The sequence below is a fragment of the Pleurodeles waltl genome, chromosome 5 (assembly GCF_031143425.1).
Source record: "Pleurodeles waltl isolate 20211129_DDA chromosome 5, aPleWal1.hap1.20221129, whole genome shotgun sequence".
In the NCBI taxonomy this organism is placed as follows: Eukaryota; Metazoa; Chordata; class Amphibia; order Caudata; family Salamandridae; genus Pleurodeles; species Pleurodeles waltl.
This window is the reverse complement of record NC_090444.1, coordinates 579725974-579747690: the sequence shown is the minus strand read 5'-3', so window position 1 is coordinate 579747690 and position 21717 is coordinate 579725974. Positions and strand designations below refer to the sequence as shown.

The window sequence follows — 21717 nt, the reverse complement described above, 5'->3', positions numbered from 1 at the left end:
CTCTGGAAGTGGCCTGGAATCCAGGAGTAGCACCCTGGGTCCAACATCTTCCTGGGAGGGAGTGGGGGTCCATTATCGGCTCCAGTGTTACCCCTGTGGTTGAAACCAGATGAGTACGTGACAGCACTCCATTGCTGCCGGCCTGAACTTTTGACTTCGTCCCGGTCCGGCACAACCAGATATCCCTGGTTGGCGCTTCTTGCTTCTAAGTGCTGTCTTACAGTTTATTCCTTAAAATAATTACTCAAATTCAACTTATTGGATTGTTGTTGTTTTGGTTTACCTTTATTTTTTTAATTAAGATCTATTTTTATAACTTGGTGTGGGATACCTTATGTGCAGTTTTTCACTATTTTACAGTTTGAAGTGTTGCACAAATACTTACACATTGCCTTCAACTTAAACCTGCCTGCTCTATGCCAAGCTATCAGGGGGTCGACCACAGGTTGACTTGAAATTTGCTTGTGCCTTAACCTGACTAGAATTACAATTGCTGCTTGACCAGGGCTCACACCCCAGTCAACCAGTGACCCAATTTCTAACAGTAATGTAATATGTGAAGTCATAGGCATTGCATGGTGAGTGTGCGGGAGCCTTACTCCCATGGGAGCAAGCTGGCCCAAGTTAAAATTACAGTTACTTGAGATAACTACAACTGTAACAGGTGAATTTCTATGGTTTAGTACGTTAAAAATGAGCCTATGTGAGTGCCGGTTGATGAATCTTCCCAAACTTTTCCCAAACAATTTGACGCTCACACTAGCTGCTGTCTGGAAAGCTTCAGGGTGAACGGTCACACGGGGGCCGAGAAAAAGGGGGGGACTGCAAAACGCTTTTTCACCATTTATTTTTTGGTAGGGATTTTGAACAGCAACAGTAACTTCAAAAGTTTAAGGCTCATACTGAGAGGTGATCTCACTCTTTCAAATTGACAAATAAATTTTTCTTTTCAATTTGGCCAGAAATATTTCAAACTAAGTATATCATTCATCACAACCTAAAAAACGATTTCTCTCTCTCCCTCTCACTCTCTTTTTCTCTCTCTCTCAATTTCACTTTTTCAATCTCTTTTTTCAACTCACACACCCACTCAGACCCTTACGCACCCATTCACAGACCCACTCAGACACTCACCCATCCACTCAGACCCACTCATACCCTTGTGCATCCACTCACAGTCCCACTCAGACCCTCACGCACCCACTCACAGACCTATTCAGACACTCATGAACCCACTCATAGACCCACTCAAACTCTCACATACCCACCGACAGACCCACTAAAACACTCACGCACCCACTCACAGACCCACACAGACACTGACGCACCGAATAGGACACTGATGCACCTACTCTCACATCCATACAGACACTCTCACAGACACTCTTAGCCCCAGTTACACCTTCTCGCACCTATTCTCACACACAGAGAGACAGGCCATGGCCAACTCCCACCAATCTGGGACTTGTGGAAGCAACCGGGCAACTGTATCCCATAAAGTATGGGTGTAACAGCCCAAAAGGCATCCAAGTGTTCACAGACCTCAATGTCAGGCTGAAGGAAGAAAATATCTTCTTCCCAAGCTAAACCAGTGCCTCGGATTCCGTATCCGGGGATGTGGAAGGGAATGTGCCAAGGGACCTGGAGGCTTGGATAACCAAGCATTCAGGGGTTGGGTGTTGCGTTAGGAATACTGGATCATTTGGAACGGTTCACCAGGTTTGGACCAGGTCACCAGTAGGGCATCAATGAGGGCTTCATTAAAGGACAAAAAGGATTCAGAAGTGGAAGCCGTAGGCTGAAGTACTTCTGACAGGAGGTTAGTCCTCACTGCCACTGAAGGCAGCTCAAGGTTCAGGACTTCAGCAGCTCTTCTCACTACCATTGAAGTGGACGCTCCATCCACCGTAGCCAAAGTAAGGGAAGAGAGCATGCCAGTGTCAGGAAAAGTGTCCAAACCACTGGCTTCACCCAGGTCCATCCGCTTTCCAAGGGATCTTCCAGCTGATATTCCAAAGGGTCAAGCAACCCCTTCCAATCCTCACTGTACCCCAAGCCAAGAGAATAAGGATTAGGATCTGACCTAACGAGCATGGTCTCTGTCGAAGTTGGAATTGGCGTTGTGCGACGTCAGTCTGGCTCTGTGTTGGCAATGAGGATGGGGGTCGATGCCGACTGGGGCACGGGCGACATCAGGAGCGCCATCATAGGGTAAGGTCAAGATGGAATGACCAATGCCAGTTCGGATCCAGGAACAGATCCATTGGCGCCCCTCAGAGGGGAAGCCACCGGCGTGGAAATCGAGGGGGTCCCTGTCGACTCTGTGGGGCCCAAAGGCTCCCCAGCAGAGTCGGACTGCCCAAATATGAGGCGCATGGCCTCATAAAACTCAAGGAGTTGAGCAGGAGTCACTCTGGCCCCCGGAAACATGGGGAGGCGCAGAGTCAACCCAGACGCAGGCTCCGAGGCGTAGCGACCCCTTGTTCTTCTTCAACTTCTTTTTGTGCCTTGATTTACCCGACCATCCCAATGACTGGAAGTGGAACAATGAAGAATTGGCATTCTTGGACCGTTCTCTGGACCTTTCTCTCAACTGAGATTGGGCATAATGCGGAGCAGGTCGCCGGGCCGAACTCAGCTTTAGAGACAGCTCCCTTAAAGTTTTGGATTTATAGCCCAGCACTTGGAGCACTACTTTGGGTCATGGTCAGGGGTAGCTCTTCTTCGGATCTGTTCTGGGTGTCGTTGAAAGAAAAGAAGTGACATCAGCGCACGGGGTTCAATCAATCAAAGCATTTGTAGAGTGCACTACTCACCTATGAGGGTCTCAAGGCACTGTTGGGGGGGGGCTGCTACTGATCGAACAGCCAAGTCTTGTGGTGTCTCCTGAAGGTAAGTAGGTCCTGTGTCTTTCGCAGGTGGGTGGGAAGAGTGTTCCACATCTTGGCGGGGAGGTGGGAGAACGATCTGCCACCGGCGGTCGTTCTGTGGATGCGTGGCACAGTGGTGAGGGCAAGGTAGGTGGAGCGAAGCTATAGGGTCACGGTGTAGAAGGAGAGCCATCTGTTGAGGTATTCTGGTCCGGTGTTGTGCAGTGCCTTGTGAGCATGGGTGAGGAGTTTGCACGTGATTCTCTTGTTGACGGGGAACCAGTGCAGGTTTCTCAGGTGGGCTGTGATGTGGCTGTGGCGGGGGATTTCCAGGATGAGGCCTGCGGAGGCGTTCTGTATCTGTTGCAGTCTTTTCTGGAGCATTGTTGTGGTTTCTGTGCAGAGGGTGTTGCTGTAGTCCAGTTTGCTGCTTACGAGGGCTTGGGTGACCGTCCTTCTGGTTTCAGTGGGGATCCATTTGTAGATCTTCCAAAGCATGTGGAGGGTGTTGAAGCAGGAGGAAGAGACAGCGTTGACTTGCTGGGTTATTGATAGTGATGAGTCCAGGATGAATCCCAGGTTGGTGCATGGTCGGTGGGTGTCGGTGCAGTTCCCAGTGTGGCAGGCCACCAGGAGTCGTCCCAAGCGGAGGGGGTGGAGCCGAGGATGAGGACCTCAGTTTTGTCAGAATTCAGTTTCAGGCAGCTGTTCTTCATTCATTCCTTCGTGGAGGTTGGTTTTGGCAGTGACAGGGTCCTTGGTGAGGGAGAGGATCAGCTGGGTATCATCGGCGTATGAGACGCTGTTGAGGTTGTGAGATCGGGCGATGTTTGCGAGCGGCACCATGTAGACTTCGAAGAGGGTCGGGCTGAGGGAAGATCCCTTGGGTACGCCACAGATGATTTTGGTGGCTTCAGAGCAGAATGGAGGGAGGCAGACTCTCTGAAGGAGGTTATCCAGTCCAGGGATCTGTCACGTATCCCTGCGTCATTAAGGCATGTGCGTAGGGTGTGGTGGCAGACTTTGTTGAACATGGCAGAGAGGTCCAGGAGGATTAGGGCCTCAGTTTTGTCATTGTCAAGTATGGTTCTGATTTCGTCGGTGGCAGTGATGAGGGCAGTTTTGGTTCTGTGGCTGCTGCGGAAACCAGATTGGGACAGGTCCAGAGTGTTGTTCTCCCCGAGGAAATGGGTCTGTTGTTTGTTGACAATTTTCTCAATTACTTTTGCCGGGAAGGGGAGCAGGGAGATGGGCTGGGAGTTCTTGAGGTCCTTTGGGTCCGCATTGCCTTTCTTGAGGAGGGGGTTGATCTCGGCGTGTTTCCAGCTCTCCGGGAAGTTGGCAGTCTCGAAGGAACTGTTAACGATCTTCTGGAGTTGGAGTGCGATGACGGAGCTCACTTTGTTGAAGATGTGGTGAGGGCAGGGGGTCAGATGGTGAGCCAGAGTAGATGGTGTTCATACGTTTGATGGTGTCGTTGTCATTGACGTGGGTCCAGGAGAGCAGGAGGCTGGTGGGCAGTGAGTCTGTGGTGTCGGTGGTTGACGGGGGGGTCAAGCATGTGTCCTGCATAGAGGGTGGATGTCGTGATGAGCTGTGTGAGTCCAAGGTTGGTGAGGTTTTCGAGCAGGGTGGTGGAGCTGTTGTCATTGGTGTTCTTGAGGGGGAAGTTCAGGTCCCGAGGAGTATGCAATCTATGGTGCCTTGGGCGTGCCCGCTGATGACGTTGGAGATAGAGTCATTGAACTGCTGTTGGGGGCTGTGGGGTCTGTACACGAGGGTCCCTCTGAGGGTGGTGTTTAGATCGGTGTGGATCTGTAAGTGCAAGTGCTCGGCGGTGCTGAGGGTGTCTTCGGTGCTGTTCGTGATTCTGAGGGTATTCCTGTGGACAATGGTGATGCCTCCTACTGGTCTGTTGGTGCCATCCCTATGGGTGATTTTGTAGCCGCCCGGGATGGCTATGGCAATATCGGGTGCTTGAGGAGGGGTTCATCCAGGTCTCGGTCAGGAAGGCGATGTCTGGGGAGGCTGAGTCGAGTAGGTTCCAGAGTTCGACGGCGTGATTGTGGATGGAGCAGGTGTTGAGTAGGATGCATCTGAGATGGTTGCATCCTGCCTTGGCGTGTGGGTCGATGGCAAGGAGGCTGGTGAAGGTGCTGTTCCGGCAACAGAGAGGTCTGTGGGTGAGCTGCAGGTGGCTAGATGGCAGGTGGATGAGCAGTGGGCGTGGAGTGCATGGAGAGTGGTGGCATCGTAGCGGAGTCAAGTATTGGGGCAGTGGGGGGGTGTGAACCAGCGGCGTAGCCTTACAGTGCCCGCCATTAAGTAGCAAGGGGGGGAGGAGAGGACAGCTGGGAGTTGGGGGCGGAAAATGGTGCGAAAAAAAGAAAGCTGGGCTGCGGGGGCAGCAGGGACAGGAATGCAGTGTGAGAGAAAGGAGGGGGTGGGGCTGCAGGGGCAGCAGCAGCGGGGGAGAGAGAGAGGAGTGAGAGTGAGAGAGGGAGAGTGGAGTGAGGGGGAGAAATACAAAAAAGGGTGCAACACAGAAGCGAGGCAAAGAAGCAAAAGGAGCACTGTGGAGAGCGAAAGGCAAAAAGGAGGCAAAAAGACAGAAGGAGCACTGTGGAAAGCAAAAAGGCAGAAGGAGCACAAAAGGGACAGACAGGGAAGAGAAAGCACACAGAGGGCAAAGCAGAAAAAAGGAGGAGAGAGGCAGAGGGAAGCCTAGTGGGAAAGCAGAGTTCCCCACTAGACACCAGGGATGAGGCGCAGGCAGAAGCCTGCGGGTGGAGGAGGTCCTCAAACTCCTGACAGAGGTCAGGAGTTCAGAGGAACGAGGGCTCTACTTACTGGTGGAGCTACGGGAGGCAGAGCAGTTCACTGACCAGGTCAGTGGTTTGGAATCTATATTGGACCTGTGCATCATATCCGGCACAGATGACATTAACAACCAACATGGAGCTGACGAATGGCACCTGGTGGCACGCAGGGTACTGCCTGAGAAAAATCTCCAGATCCAGACTGACACCTGGGGAAATTCTAAGGTAAGGACTCTGCAACTAGAAGTCTCTATCAGATAAAGGGGCATATTTATACTCTGCGCTGAATTTCCATCAAACATTTTGACGCAAATACGGCGCAAACCTTACACCATATTAATACTATGGCGCCCGACCCCTCGAACGTAAAAATTCCTCCGTGTGCGTCATTTTCTGGATGTGTGAAACCGCCTTGCGTTAATGACATGCAAGGTAGGCGTTCCCGTCCAAAAAATGACTTTAAGGCCTGTGCGCCTTATTTATACTCCTGCGTCATTTTGATGCATAGGAGGGGGCGGGCCTTAAAAAACAGCGCCCAGCCTGATGTGCGCCGGTTTTTAACGCCTGGGTGAGGGCAGGCGTTAAGGGACCTGTGGTCTCTGACCATGGAAGTAGCTCACAGGTGCCCTTCCCTGCCCCCAGGGACACCCCATGCCACCCCCACCCACCCCTGGAGACACCCACAGATGTGGGGACCCATCCCAGGTAAGTACAGGTAAGTTGAGGTAAGTATACTTTGCCCCCCCTACATGCCACTGTGCCCAATGGCCATGCCCAGGGGACACAAGTCCCCTGGGCATGGGGGCATGACTCCTGTCTTTGCTAAGACAGGAGTCATTTCAATGGGGCTTGTGTATCAAAAAATGGCGCATGTCCGATTAGAGCCATGATTTTTTACTCTAACCTGACTTTCACCATTTTTTTACACACAACCCCCATTTTTCCCTACGCCGGTTGGAGTCTTTTTTTTCTACTCTGACCAGCCCGCAGTGCTGGCTAATGGCAATCCATAAATAAGGCGCCCGCCTGGCGCGATGGAATGGCTTTAGCCGTCTGTACATTTTTTTACGCAAACCAGCGCCGGCACTGGTTTGCATCAAAAAGTATAAATATGGGCCATCGTTTTTTAGCAAAGGGTTAGCACAGTGCCATCCATGCGGCACCAACTCTTTTGTCATTTCTAGAACAACGTCTTTAACCATAGGATTAGCTAGTGCCATCCATGCCGATCTGTACAATGATAAAATCCTTTTACCACTCAAGGCACAGTATTACAACTTTGCTGTAATGACAGTGAAACAGTTCAGGTGCTTCTTTTATTCATTCCAATTTTGTTTGGATGGTATTCTACAGATCCAAAGCTGGAATACTGTGCTCAAAATCACTGAAATACGGGTATAGTTATCTCAAGTAACTGTAACTCATGCCCCCACCATACCCAATATTATCAATGACGTAATTTCAGATGTTGTAGGTATGTTAGTAATGATATCACAGAACATGCCCTGAGTGATGTAATATGTGAGGTATTTAGCAGGGTGCCATGGAGACATACTGTGTTTTTAATTGCCACTTCAGCCCTCCACATCAATAAAAAAAATGTTTGGTGGTGCCCCTGCTCCATTTAGGGGTACCTTTATGATCACAAAATATAACTAAAAAGCCCTTTAGGCATTATGGGGTGCTCCTTGACTGGAGTTGTGAATAATAAATGAGCGGCTCCTGCCATTACGCCAGAGTGCTGGCATTATTTTACTGTGAGTGCCCCAGTCCCCACCCCAGGCACCCGTAACTTTGTTAAATTTCTTTTTAATAGTGGGTGCCCTGGTGCCCAGCTGGGACACCTACATCATTCTTTTAAAGTTGGTAGCCGTAAGGGAAGCCCCAAGGCTCCCACGGCCCCTGATGGTTACCAAGCTAGCATCCATCTTGGGAACTAGCAGGAGCTGGCTTTGTTCCTTTGCTTCTACCCTAAGGGAGCAGCTTTTTAAAAAAAAAACTAAAATGTCCCTCTAACCTTTGTTTTTTCAGTTAATTCCTAGGGCTTTTTAAATGTAAAGTAATATTTTTATACAATACGTAATGGCAACCCCCATTGCACATGACAGGGGAATGGCCAGAGGGCTGCATACACCCAACCTCTCACAGGGATGCAATCCAATGCCACATACTGCTGAAAGAGTAAGGGTGGCATTATTTGTTAATAGGGATGTGGGTGCTATATGTACATTAATTGGTGCCCTGTGATTGTCAGTGTGAAACCCAAATGATCTAGCAATATTGGTCAATTAAAGTGTGTAGCCATCTGGAATAATTGATGAGAGATTGGCTGAAAGTTAAGTTGTTTAGTCCTGGTGTGATGACAATGATTTTTGGTTTATTAGGTTATGTTTCTGGACACTGAGGTTTAAAGGGGGATAAGGCAGTTCATTATATGTTAAAATCTTGATGAGATCACATTTTCGGTAGAGTTATGTGCAAGAAGCACAGTGGTGTAAAGTTATGTCTATATCAGAGCTTCTCAAATATTTCATGTTGATGCCAAAAATAATGAGAGCGAGGATTTCACCTTTGCTGGTCCCCTGAAAAATGTCTAATCTGGAAGTGCACATCTGGATGAGATGGGCTCTGTTCATTAGCTGTGACTTGGTCCACCACAAAATGCATTATTGTAAGCACATTCTGGTACAAATGGCGATGTTTAGGGCTGGGTAGTCAATGGTGTTGAAGGCCACCGAAAAATCAAGGAGATGAGCAGATAAAGGTTGCCATTGTCTAATATTAATGCATCACCAACCACTTGGAATGTGGCTCTGTCTGTGCTGCAATTGTCCCTGAGTGCATTTTGAAGCCATGTATGAGGTTTCCAGGAATATCAGATGGGTGTTTCGCCAGCAGTTAGATAACTCATTTGGGTCCAATTTTGTTCTGAATTTTTTTTTGCAGTAGGAGCAGTATTTTCTCAGTTTTTGTACAGCAGTGATTTGCCATATGCAGTGGACTGGGTGCAGGACCTGGCCTATGTATAGGCCATTTTTCCCAATCCATTACAGTGTTTTAATCATTTGTGGGAAGGTTTGTAATCCCTAGTGGAGACTATTGAACCCTAAGAGTCACTAGGAACCCAGAATCTGCTATGGGGCCTATCTAACTCTGCCTTGGAGACCAGGAAACCTAGGAAAAATCTTGTTTTTTAGAATTCAAGGGAGTCCTGTAAGGTCCCATCTAAGTAAGCCAGAGGTTCAAGGCTTTCGACCACTGCCCCAATATAGCTTCTTTAGCTTTCATTTTGTAGGACACACAGACCAAGACCATGTTCTGTACTGGCAACCACAACAGATTTTTCTCTGGTGCTCAATCAAATTCAACAATTCTTTCAATTTCAGTCCATGTATAGTCCAAGATTCCGGGGTTGCAGTCTGTTTGCAGTTTAACAGCTCATATACCTATAACATTTTAAACCTTTCAAACCCACCCAACACATGTTTGTTTTGCTAATGTATTGATATCTACTGAATTCTGTACACCAAAGTAAGCAAAGGCACTTTCTTGAATACAATTTTAATTTTATTCCAAATTTGGTGTAATTGTATTCAGCTTTTTTTTCTTTGGAGGAGAGAAAAGAACTCTATGGCAGTTAAAATGAGAAAGTCACTTTTTTTATCCCTGTTATCCCATCCTGATACTTCTGTAGGTACTGTGCATTGCTGAACCAAAATTGGATGTTATTTTAGTTTTGGAAAGTTTTGTGCAGATTTGTCAAATGGCCCCAAAACCTACCCATAGCTACAGAGCCACAATCAACAACTATAGCACATATCTGTCGTTATCAACTTCTATACACATAAACCTAATTTTATAGGGCCTGGTAAAGTTTTTTTTCATACTTCAGAGAAGTATCATCATAATGTAGCCTCTGCAGAGCTTTATCAATTACATTCCTTAATTACCACTTCATGAAAGCTTAATCAAAACCAGAACATTCAAATTGGGATTATGGCACATTGACAGCTGAACATTAAAATAGACGTTTCAAACGTCTCTCACTTCAACCACTGCTCATTTTTTAATTAGCAGTCTATTTGTGAAATAAAACCTGAACATTGTTATTGAAATCAGGTCTCATTATTAGATTTGGCTTGAAGACAGTATCTTCATTAATCATTAGGCATAACCACTGTGTTTTGTTTATTCAGCAGACTATTCATGAAAACTTAGGATTCTAATTAAATTCAGGGCCAATTCTTATCTCTGTTTTTCTGACAGCAACTTCAACAGTCTGATTTTTATAGGCAGAATGTAATTGGTAAGACAGAAAAGTCTGTTTTTTTGTGAAACTCTAGGGTGATTTACAAGACAGCGGTGCATTTTACCCGATGCACCACTTTTCTTGGGTCCCCCTACTGCCACCTAAATACACCATGTTTGCACCATATTTATAATACCATGGTGGTCATTAGCACAACAGTGTCAGAATTGTTTATGCTATTGTGGCGCTTTGCTGCACTAGCCTCAAACATTTGAGGCTAGTGCAGCAAAGCACAGGGAGGCCCACAGGTTATTGGGGCATGTCATTTTAATGCCTGCTCTGAGCAGGTGTTAAAGATGATGGAGAAAATGGCGCAGTGAAATGTTACATTTCACTACACCATTTTTTTAGGCCTCCCTACGGGCAAATGCCCCCCTTGCAAACATTATGCCTGACACAGGTATAATGTGGTGCAAGGGTTTAAAAAGTGGTGTAGTACATGCATTGGTGCCAGCCTTCGTTTTACAGAGTTTTCAGTGTGGGATACCTCTATATATATACAGTACATATACTGTTTGATTTCTACCTGTCTAGACATCGGGTATATTGCTGAGGTCTGTGACTGGAAGCCTGTAGCATTTCTAATTGTTGTAACAACGGCGTTTTCTCTGGTTTGATTAATTCGTGTCAGTAGGACCAGCTACAGAAGTAGGGTAGCATTTTTATTGAGACAAGTGATGGAACAACGGATGACATTGGTGGATACCTGTAGTTTCTATCACAGAAATGCAAAGAAAATATGCGATTTTAGGCAAAGTTTGACATATACATGCCATTGTGGATAAGAAAAAGTTGTCAGATCCACACAAGGCACACCACCCTGGAATGTCCTGAGTATCTTTTTTTTTTTTTTAAATATATCTCTGGGCGACTGGGGATCCCAGGCCAAAATTCCATCACTACCCACAATGCAAAAAAAAAGAAAGTCAGGTTTTGATTCAGAGGGATAAAAGTGATCTGTCCTTGATGAGCATTGTGAACTTTCCTATGGCAGTCATTAGGTACATCCACATAAGTGGTACACTGTTTTCATCAGGAGACGTGAAACAACTGGGTGGTGGGAAATTTGTGGATCCGGCAGATTCTGGATCTTTCCTTATTGGCTTCTGGGTAAGAAAATGTTGTGAGATTCGCGCAAGTCACACCACCATAAACTCTCAACAGTGTTTAGCTTTCAGAAATGTCTGTGTTTGGTACACGTCCTAGTGTGGGGGGCGACCCCAGGCCCACCATCTACAGCAATCTGTATTGAAAAAATAGCATCCTTGTTGAGTAGAAAATATTGATTTCTCCATGTTGTGTTTTGGGGCTTTCCTATTGCAGGCAGTAGGCCCACCCAAACAGGTTCAGTACTGTATTTATCAGGAGATATGTGGAAATGCTGGGTGGTACGAAATTTGTGAATCCCTACAGATTTGAGAACTTTCTCAGGCAGAAATGCAATGAAAATGCATGTTAGTAGCTTATGTTGAGCTTTGCAAGGGCTTCTGGGTGAGAAAATGTAATGTGATCCACTTACGTCATACCACCCTTGACTAGTGTCTTATTTTCAGAAACATCTAGGCTTGCTAAGTTTTCCTGGGTGGTGGCAGATTCTAGGTTCTGAGTAGTAAAATATGATCTGTCCATGTTTTACTTCAGGGGCTTTCCTGTCACTGGGCTGGGCCAAGAAGCAGGGGATAGGCCCACCTTGGGCCCACCCATATAAGTGGGTTACTGTTTTTATCAGGGAAAGTGTGGGAACGGAGGGTGGTAGGATATTTGTGGATCCCCTCAACTTCTGGAATTTTATGTCACATAAATGTGAGGAAGATGTTGCGGCAGACTTTGGCGGTCATTACGAGTCTGGCGGTCACTAGACCGACAGACTTGCGGATGGCGGTCGGACCGCAGCCAATGTGGTGGTCCGAGCGCCACATTACAATCCTGGCGGTCGGGACACCAGGGAACTGCTAGCTCCACCAGAATTGGAGACCAGGTGGTCTGAAGGTGGTGGCGGTCCTCATCGGCCATGGCAGTGCTGCCCTGGAGATTACAATCCCCTTCTCCACCAGCAGTTTCATGCCTGTACCACCGCCATGAAAAGGCTGGCGGAGAACAGGTGCAAAGGGCCCCAGGGGGGTCCTGCATTGCTCATACACTTGGCATGAGCAGTGCAGGGCCCCCCCTGGCCAGCACTATCTCAATGTCTGTTTGCAGACAGTGAACATTGCAAGGGTGTTTGTGCTCCCAGGGTGCTACAGCATTGCTGCTGGCTCAATTACGAGCCAGTGACAATGCTGTACCCTGTTTCCCGCTAGGATGGTGGGCAGAAACTGGGGTTTCCACCCACCAGCCTAGTGGAAAACTCTTAATGGGGCTCCACCAAACTTATAATGACCCCCTTTGTGTTCACAGCTGCTGGGGTGGGACTATGTCCCCCAGCAGTCAGTACTTGGAAGAATGAGGAAGAGCTGCACACTGCGCTATTAAGTGCTTCCTCATTCCTATAGCACAGGTTGTGGCACACTTTGTGTTCACTGCTACAGGGGTGTGACTACGTCCCCCAGCAGGCAGTACTTAGAGGAAGGAGGGGCACATCACGCTATTAAGCACTTTCTCATTCCCACAGTGCAGGTTGTGGCAGACTTTGTGTTCACTGTTGCTGAGGTGGGACTAAATCCCCCAGCAGCCAGCACTTTGAGGAAGGAGGAGAGGTACATTGCGCTATTAAGTGCTTCCTCATTCCTGCATGGCTGGACGCCCGCTGGCGAAGACCAGGCCAAGCACGTTTTTGCCTATCATCGGCTGGAAGATGCTGGGCTCGGTATTTCCTCTTGGCCCAGGACTGTAAGAACCAGCTCAGTGAGTGGTTTTCTCCTTCACTGTTTTTTAACTACAACTGACTGATTGGCTGCCGCGGGATCAACCTTTCCTCTTTGACAGTTTGCCTGTCTGGTAGACCTTCCATTGTATTTTTAGAATGCTGTGGACTTTATCTTAGTTCTAAGATGGTGAAGAGAAAGATATTGGAGAATAACGATCATGATAGTTCTTTCCAAGAACCTCACAGCACAAACCTGGATTCCGTTCTGTATTGAGCAGTAGGGGTGGTCAGTAAGGAAACAGACCTGGTGGAGCGATGGTTATCTCTTAAACTTTGCGAATGTCAGGAAACCCCAGGCTTACATCCCCAAGTCAGTCAGATCTCCGGGGGGGGGGGTTAGTAGGGAGGGGAGCCTGGTTTCTGAGGCTGGTTCTGGGACTGCCTTGGAGGCCCTGGATTGCTAGTCAGTAAGACTATGTTCTAATGGGGTGATTACCTCACCAGTGAGTGAAGAAAGACAGCTAAACAAAAGAATATACCAGTCTAAATGGGTCTGTGGCACAAGTAAGAAAGGGTCACCGTACCCTAATAACAATGCTTCAGCCCAAGCCCACACGTTCTGTGAGGCCACTGGGAACATTACCAATGACAGTAAAAAAATAATTTTGGCACATCTCTTAAAGCAATTTAAAGACATTGAAGTCAGTATGGTTCCTCTGAAGGAAAAGCTGAGCTCTTTGGAGGGAATGGTTTAAGATTTACTTAACCTGCACAAAGCAGAGCCTGGGCTGACAAGTATGGTGTCAACTATATTTTCCAATATTCATCCAGAGGTGAGGCAGATTGTGTCAACTGGCCCGATTAGTGCTATAACCTCTGTACCCCGGGAAGAGTGATCACAAAACTATTTATACATCTCAGGATGGAATAGGCATTTTAAATGGGTCTGTGGAAGGCTCACATCCCAGAGCAGAGAGAGAAGGGCCAGGCACCAATCTGTATGAGGGGTGTCACTCATGTATATTTCCACTCCCCCGGACTGCTGCCTATAAATTGCTGAATTAAAAAATGTTCCATTGCTGTCGCCATTAGCTGAGGACTATTTTCCAACTAAAGAACAAGGTCTGTTTTTTCACTAAGCCAGAATTCTGACATTTACCTAAGGAAGTACAAAGATATCTCATTCGTCAGGAGAACTGGCTGGCTGGACTTTTTGAATAGGTGGCTGAAAGGGGACTGTGTTGTCAATAATTGGCGGTGCACAGGTCTGGCTTGCCTTTTGATTTTTTCTAATAATTGGCAAAGAAAGCTGACCATTGGCATTACCTTGGTCCCACTGAGGTTTTTCTACAAACATTTACAACCTAAGACGGAGAAGATATCGCAGCAATTCAGTCTACTGCAAGGGTGGATGGGCAGATGGCTACCCCCACAGGACTAGCAATAGGGTCTCCGACCTGTCAGGTTTACAGGACATTGATTGACTTACACCCATTGACAATTCCCAGGCTGACCAGAGGCTACCAACCACAGTGGATACTGGTGTAGATAGTCATACCAGGACAGATCCCCATTCCATCTTGAGTCCTTAAATGTTGTGGGTTATTGGACTAAGCTCTGTGATGAAGATTGATTTAAATACACTTCCAATTTTAACATTGTGATGATGCAGGACCATGGACCTCAGTGGTTATAACACAAGATGGCTTTGTCAGCTTCTCTGTTCCAGCTGTTGATGTTCCTAGGTGGAGAGCCGGGGGGATTGGTGACCTTAATTCGAATTTCTAAGATTTTCAGGGCCATTCAAGTTGTATTGAGGCATCAGGGGATTTAAATTCTATGGATAATTCTTTTTAATACATGTAAATTTTTCATGATTAACTTTTACAACCCTGTTTGTGAGCTAGGTTGCCAGATCAATGCTTTATATTCTGTCCTAACAGACAAAGCACAGGTTAGCTAGTATGCTCAATTAATTTCATGCTATAGTAGATGGGGATTTTAACCTTACCAGATCCATTTGCACTGAGGAACAATCAATTATTTAACCAGGCCGCATACTGCAGGGGGCTAAAACATTTAGAGACGACCTCAAATTTGGGTTTAATCAATATAACTGAGAAGGTGGGTGATCTATTTGCACAGATGCTCACTTTTGTGGGTTGGGTGCAAGGTGCAGTGATTAATTATATCTTTGTTACTGAGGATCTGATTCGGCTTGCCACTGCTGGGGGAGTTACGGAACCCAGGTGTAGTGACCATAACCCTATAGTAATAGCACTTGATGTGTCCGATTACAGGCACCTTTGTAACCCAGCAGGGCCGACAGATCTGGGCATAAAGGATAATGGGCTTAGATCAGTTGGCGAAGAGAACATATTAGGTCCATATTGACTGCCCTGGTGGGATCTAATCAAGGTCTGATTTTGGATAACAATCCCTTTCCATCTGAATGCTTCTGGCTATTGAGAAACTAAATAGCTCGGTAAGGGATTTGATTAATTGCAGCCTTATACCTGTAAGGAGCGCCTTAACATGGCAGCTGATACTCCTGTGGGTTCTTCTGTGGGGGCTTTTTTAAAAATGCATTACGTTGGCACAATTTAGTGAACTTCTAATTTTATCCAGTGTCATTTTTATTGTTTTATCTGATGTTTATTGTCTCTTTCATGTGATGATTGCTCTTTTATGATTATTTTTAATGAGCAAAAGAAGATGATATGATTTAATGATGACGGTGACGAGGAAGATGTCTTCTTTGGCAATGTTTTATGTTTGAAGGGCACTGTGAGTAAGAAAAAGTAGGTGGGTTTAGCTCTCTCTTGGTGGTGGCTTCAGTAGAGCCCAAATTCTGCAGCTACACTTACCGTAGAAAAAGAACTGAACTGATGTCTCTCTGTCTAGTTTTGGGGTATTTTGTGTCATGGGCACTAGGCACAGCCCCAGAATTGGGCTACCAATTATATTGGGAGACACGTGGAAACAGAGAATAGTAGAACATTTGTTATTACTCAATGGATTTCTCTGCATTAGCAAAATGCCCTCTGAATCACATAATAATATGGGTAGCCTAAGATTCAAAGGGAGATAAATAACCACTATTCCTAACATGTGTCTTGTGCACCTTTCAGAAATACATAGGTTTCCTTTATGCCCATTTTTCATTCATTAGACGTTATCATACGAATCGCTGCATGGTTGGTACACAGTTAAAAATTCTTATAAGCTGCAGTGCAGTTGTTGGCTCTGGGCTTTGCGCGCTTTTTTAAAAACCTATAAACCCCTGTGACCAAAAGGGTCCGATGAATGTAATAATGTACTGCTTTTGAAATAGCCATTGTGACAATTAATTACCAATGAAAATGTTAGCATCAAAAGCTATATTTTTCTGCCTATTTTCACTATTCCATGTACTCGAAGGATTAGTTTCTTTGGGAAAACGTTCAGGGATCTACACAGATGCTCCCTTTCTGAATTTAAAAGTACGTTTACTTTTAAGACATGTATAGCTGTTTAGGAACATACATTGGTTACACGCCTGTTTCAACCTCAAACTGCAAGTAGGGTGAAACCATAAAAAATGCAAAAATGGACTACGTCTTAGACAAATGCCACAACTGTGGTATACACAATGTTTTTTTTGACACAGCTCTGCTTGTTGCTAACAGCTGGGAAGGTAGTGATCTTAGCACAATAAACCTTACACTTTCCTGCACAGCACTGTTGTCCAATTTCCCCGAAAAAACACATTTAGCTCTATTTTCACAATGAGGAGAAATTTAGAAACCCTAGGTATCATTGGAATGTGGAAAAAAGTATGCACATTTAGTGTGCATGTCTTTTGTGTAAAAAGGCTTTGAAGACGTAAGCGTGAATACCTCAAATAACAGAAAAAGGGCTCAACCCTAGAGTGGGCAAGCCTCAGCAGTTAAGGCCCAGGGCAGTTGTGAGAGGAGGGGGAGATGAAAAGAGACACAGAGAGAGAAAGAAATAACAAGAGAAGGATGGTGAAAGATAGGGAGAGACAGAGAGAGAAGGTTGAGGCGAGAAGAGAAAGCCATGGATAACAGCAAGACAGGTGTATAAAGAGAGAAAGAGGGAAAAAGAGGCAGAGAAGCTAAACAAAGGGAGTTATGCAAAGAGAGAGACCAGTGTAATGAGATAAAAACAAGGAAGAAAATAGACACATAGGAAGAGATGGACAGAAGATGGGACAGAGAGAAAGACAGTAAAGGCCAAAGAAGGCAAAGATAGAGAGAAAGGTTGAAGAAACACAGTGAGAGAAAGAAAGGAATGGCGAAAGAGATACAAGTAGAGCCAGAAATGCCCAAGACAAGCATATATAGATAGCAAAGGGGGAGGGGGAGAGAGAAAGACAAATGGGGGAAAAACACAGTGAGACAGAAAAGAGAGAAACAGTGAAAGAAATAGGACTGAAAATAGATAGGGAGTTAGAGACAGAGAGAGGCAGAAGGACAGCATAGGGAAAAGACTGAAAAAGCTAGCAAGGGAGGAGGACAAGGAGCCACAGAAAGAGACAAGAGGAGAATGAGACCCACAAAAGGGCAGGGAGATAGGGAACGAAATGGAGAGCAGGAACACTGAACTGAATCGACTTTAGCATCTATCTATCTATCTATTTATCTATCTATCTAACTATCTACCTGTGTTCTGTCTATTGCTGTCTCTTTCAGTCTCTGCCCCCTTGCATGGCTCAATCTGAACCAACATACACAGGGACAAAAGTGAGTTCTGTCCATCATTTATAGTTAATGATGCTATCACACTCTGCCCTGCACTACTGTGGTTGTCAATTTGGTGTAATCCTCTTATGCAAACAGTATCGGAAGACTGTCTACGCCTGGAAAAAAATCCGTGGCTGACGTACTAAGGAACTAGGGGCCAGATGTATCAAAAATCCAAATTGCTACTTGCAATGCAGAAATGCAGAAATCTCAGACACCTTCTGCAACTCGCAATGGGGTCGCAAAGACCCACCTCATTAATATTAATGAGGTGGGTCGAGGTTTGCGACCCCATTGCGAGTATGGGCACTCACGGGGATGGTGGCCTGCTGGAGACAGCAGACCACCATGTCCGTGACTGCTTTTTAATAAAGCAGTTTTGTTTTTTCTCAGTGCAGCCCGTTTTCCTTAAAGGAAAACGAGCTGCACTTTGAAAAAAACACAGAAACCTTTAGTTTTGGATTTTTTCAGGGCAGGTAGTGGTCCATTGGACCACTGCCTGCTCTGAAAAAATATTTTTTTGTCCAGTCACAAAGGGGAAGGGGTCCCATAGGGACCCCTTCCCGTTTGCGACTGGGTTACCATCCACTTCAAGTGGATGGTAACTGCGATTCCATTTGCGACCGCGAATTGAATTGCATTGCGAGTCGCAAATAGGAAGGGAACACCCCTTCCTATTTGCGAGTCGGAAATGCATTTTGCGAGTCGGATCCGACTCGCAAAATGCATTTCTGCATACCGGAGAGGCTTTTGCGCCTCGCAAACGGCGTTTTTCGCTGTTTGCGAGGCGCAAAACCCTTTCTACATCTGGCCCTAGGTCACAGCCTAGGCAGCCCTGATCTTTTTGACAACCGTTGTGGTCTGCCCGCCTCCTTTAAACATATCTTATAAGATAGATTTTTTGATTCATGCCACTCATTGAGAATGTGTAAGGAAGTCAGGAAGGCCTCTCTAAGCAATTATATCATGCATACTACCATCCCATTGACAGACTTCTATCTTGTCTGGGCTTCACATAGCTTTCATGGGTATTTGTTGACACGTTTAAGATTTAACACTGTGCACTTTATGGGGGCTTTTCATATCATGTATTTTCACCATTGTGTCCTTGTGATGATCAATCTATTCAATCAACAAAGTACTTTTTGTTTTTCTGTAAATATTATTTTTCCCCTAGATGCCGCTTCCTGCTGCCTATTCTGAAAGAAACAAACCTTAGGCAACATTTCACCACTGATGCACATACGCTGAGCTGTAACAATATTTTTACAGTGTGTTATTAATTGAAGGAAAATATGTTTTATTATGCCTGGACATCATTTATTGGTATCTAGTTGGTTATATGAATTTTATAATTATCAATGAATTTGTTTTTATCTGCTTTTATTGTACTTTATGGTTGATGTAATACAACCAAATAAAGTAAGACTTGAGTTGGGTTCTAGCCTCAATCTCATCCCGCCTCTACAGGCACAGGAGTCTTGGACTAAAAAATATCTTGAACCACTGACTCTGTCTCTGTGAAGAAATAACAGTTTGAAACATTAATAATGCAAATCCTTGCGTGTACACTAGCGTACAGACAGATCTCCCAAATGACACTCAAACCTATCAGTAGTATGTGTCGATTTCCCTCTATTTTTCCTGTCCACAATTAATGTCCTGATGCCACAAAACCGATCTAACAACACCATAAGAAAGTGAAACATAAAAATAATCACATGAAACATTGCACAACGGGTATTTCCTAAAGTACACAAAGAGCCACTGATAAAATGTGGAGCACCACCAAAGAAGCACAGACATAGAGAACACATAAAGTTGACATTTCCAAAATGTAAGTAGCATGTTGGGAGAACCAAGAGTTTTAGAATGGAGTTATCAGTTACATGTATAGGTTAAATACAGATACACTATCAAAACCGTACCGTGAACATCAAAGTGTCGACTTTTGCCTCCCACCCCCCCTGGAGGGTGAGATATCTATCTACTGCGAGCTTGTAATTTTGCGCCTGCTGCCACTCTTCAGGCACTATTCCCTGCCTGCAAGTCCCATCTTTGAGTCTTTTTCTGCAGTTTTATGCTACACTTTTCCTCATTCTCCCACATGCCCACACCACAGGACTCCATTTCAAAATATGACAGGATGCAGTTGGTATTAACTATCGTTCTATCTCACTGACCAGCACTTCCCCCTCACCACCAACCCCATGAAGTTATCCATGCTGATGACTTCAGTATCTCGAGGAGGATCCAGATCACTCGATTTTAGGAGACAACATGCTGGTATCTGTGTTTCTCTGCAGATTTCCACGTGTTTTCTCAGGCTGACTCATGACCACTTATAATTCCCATAGAGCAGGTCACGCCACTCATTCGAATTAAAGAGCCACTAATAATGGGGACTTCACTATCAAGCGTGCAGGGTAACCAATCTAACTTTCCAATTTACACCGTCTATGCAGGCAGAAATAGCAGCCACACCCCGTGGTTAAAGCCCAGGAAATACTTTATGCCCTTTCGTGAACTTCAGGAGCATATGGAGTGCCCATCTAACCTGATAATATTGCCTGGGACACCTTTCTATTAGTTACACGGAAGGTGATTGACAGATCCTTCATGGTTTCAGCCTATAGTCCTGACTAAATTGCATACTGTTCCAGACTTCAAATAAATACATTACACTATATTAAAAATAAGGCATTTATGGTACTTTATATTACCTGGCATCCAGGGTTTGGCCCAAAATGTGCAGGCAGTTGACTATTGATGTTGCGTCATTTCCTAGATGTGAAAAATAAAGAAATATGTTTTACAACAGGTTTGTTTGGTTGCTTACTATTACAATTAGTTGTCATATGTAGCATGTAATCAGCAATGTTATTAAAAATGTCAAATATTTCCGGAAATTCTATCGCATTTCCATGAAGAGCTAGATCCATTCCTGGATTGCACAATAACCCCTCACTACATTGATCGATTTCATTTAGACATTTTGTTCATTGCAAGTAAATTTATCTCAAGTGGCCATTCTAAAAATGTTATGTATCCAGTCCTCCTTGAACTTCATTGGACTACCATGATGCGTGATTTTGGTAAATGTCTACACCTTTATTGACCTACCAGGGGAACGCTATGCCATCTGGTAAAGCTTCATAGGTATAGCCCACAAACTATTTGCCATTTTAAAATTAAATATATATTGAATTTGGTAAGTTTTGCCCCCTCACACACACATTCCTAAATACAAGCAAACAAGTACCCCTCATCAAATGAAAATTTTTGACCTTGGTATTCAAAGCATTTGCTGGTAATTAGAAGCAGATACCCACTGTCAGCATTACATTACATTTCAACCTTTAAAATTTGTTTTCTCTGATGTGCCTTTATCGGAGCTTCGTCAGCACATGTTTCTTCGAAACGTATTTTTATTCATTTTTTTTATTTCGTTCAGAACGAGCATTTCTTTCGAAACAGCATCAAAAAGAAAAAAACGGGAAACGGGCCAATGAAGTCTGCGTTTGAAGGCCCTTGCGGGATTATGGGAACAACAATTATATTTATCTCTTTCATGAACGCAAAAGCTTATTAACTTTTCCAAATTGAAAACTGACTCCGTGCTGCTGTGATCTCGCGCACTGTTGCTAATTTACAGAGAACTACCATTTCTAGGTCCCAAGAGATGTTTTAGCTCGTGATAACCTTACAAGAAGAAAACTCTCTAGGAACACCGCGGGTACTACCCTCGAGCGTGACAATGATTAATGGAAGAAAATGGGGAATAGTAAATGACGAAGTCCTCTGAAAAGTGCAAGTTGTTGAATCCAGAAAAAAAAAAATCCTGAAAGGCAATAGGGAATGTGTGCATAAAGAAATAATAGCCAATAAATAAATTATGCATCTACTTAATTAGTCTATAATGTGGTGACTCTTCTTTTACACTACTGGGAATGCCATGTTCATGTTTCATGGCAACAATGTCACCGAATCAATCAGCTGTGCAAATCAGTTTTAAATATTTTGTCACATGAGAATCACTTGAGTCTCGCCCTTTAATGATGCAGTACAATGAGATGAGATAGTGGGTAATAGATGCAAATCTATAGTATTTCATGTTTATTCAAAACGCAATACATTTTTACCACACTATAAAACTGTGTGTAGTTGG

General features: G+C 45.0%; 1 protein-coding gene across 1 annotated transcript in view; it reads right to left on the bottom strand.

Moving 5' to 3' along the window:
• RYR2 (ryanodine receptor 2) overlaps positions 1-21717 on the bottom strand; it is a 2714825-nt gene that overhangs the window by 695893 nt on the left and 1997215 nt on the right. Inside the window, exon 63 of the mRNA XM_069234403.1 lies at positions 20273-20333. Coding sequence (XP_069090504.1) covers positions 20273-20333 — 61 coding nt within the window. The remainder of the gene's footprint in view (positions 1-20272; positions 20334-21717) is intronic.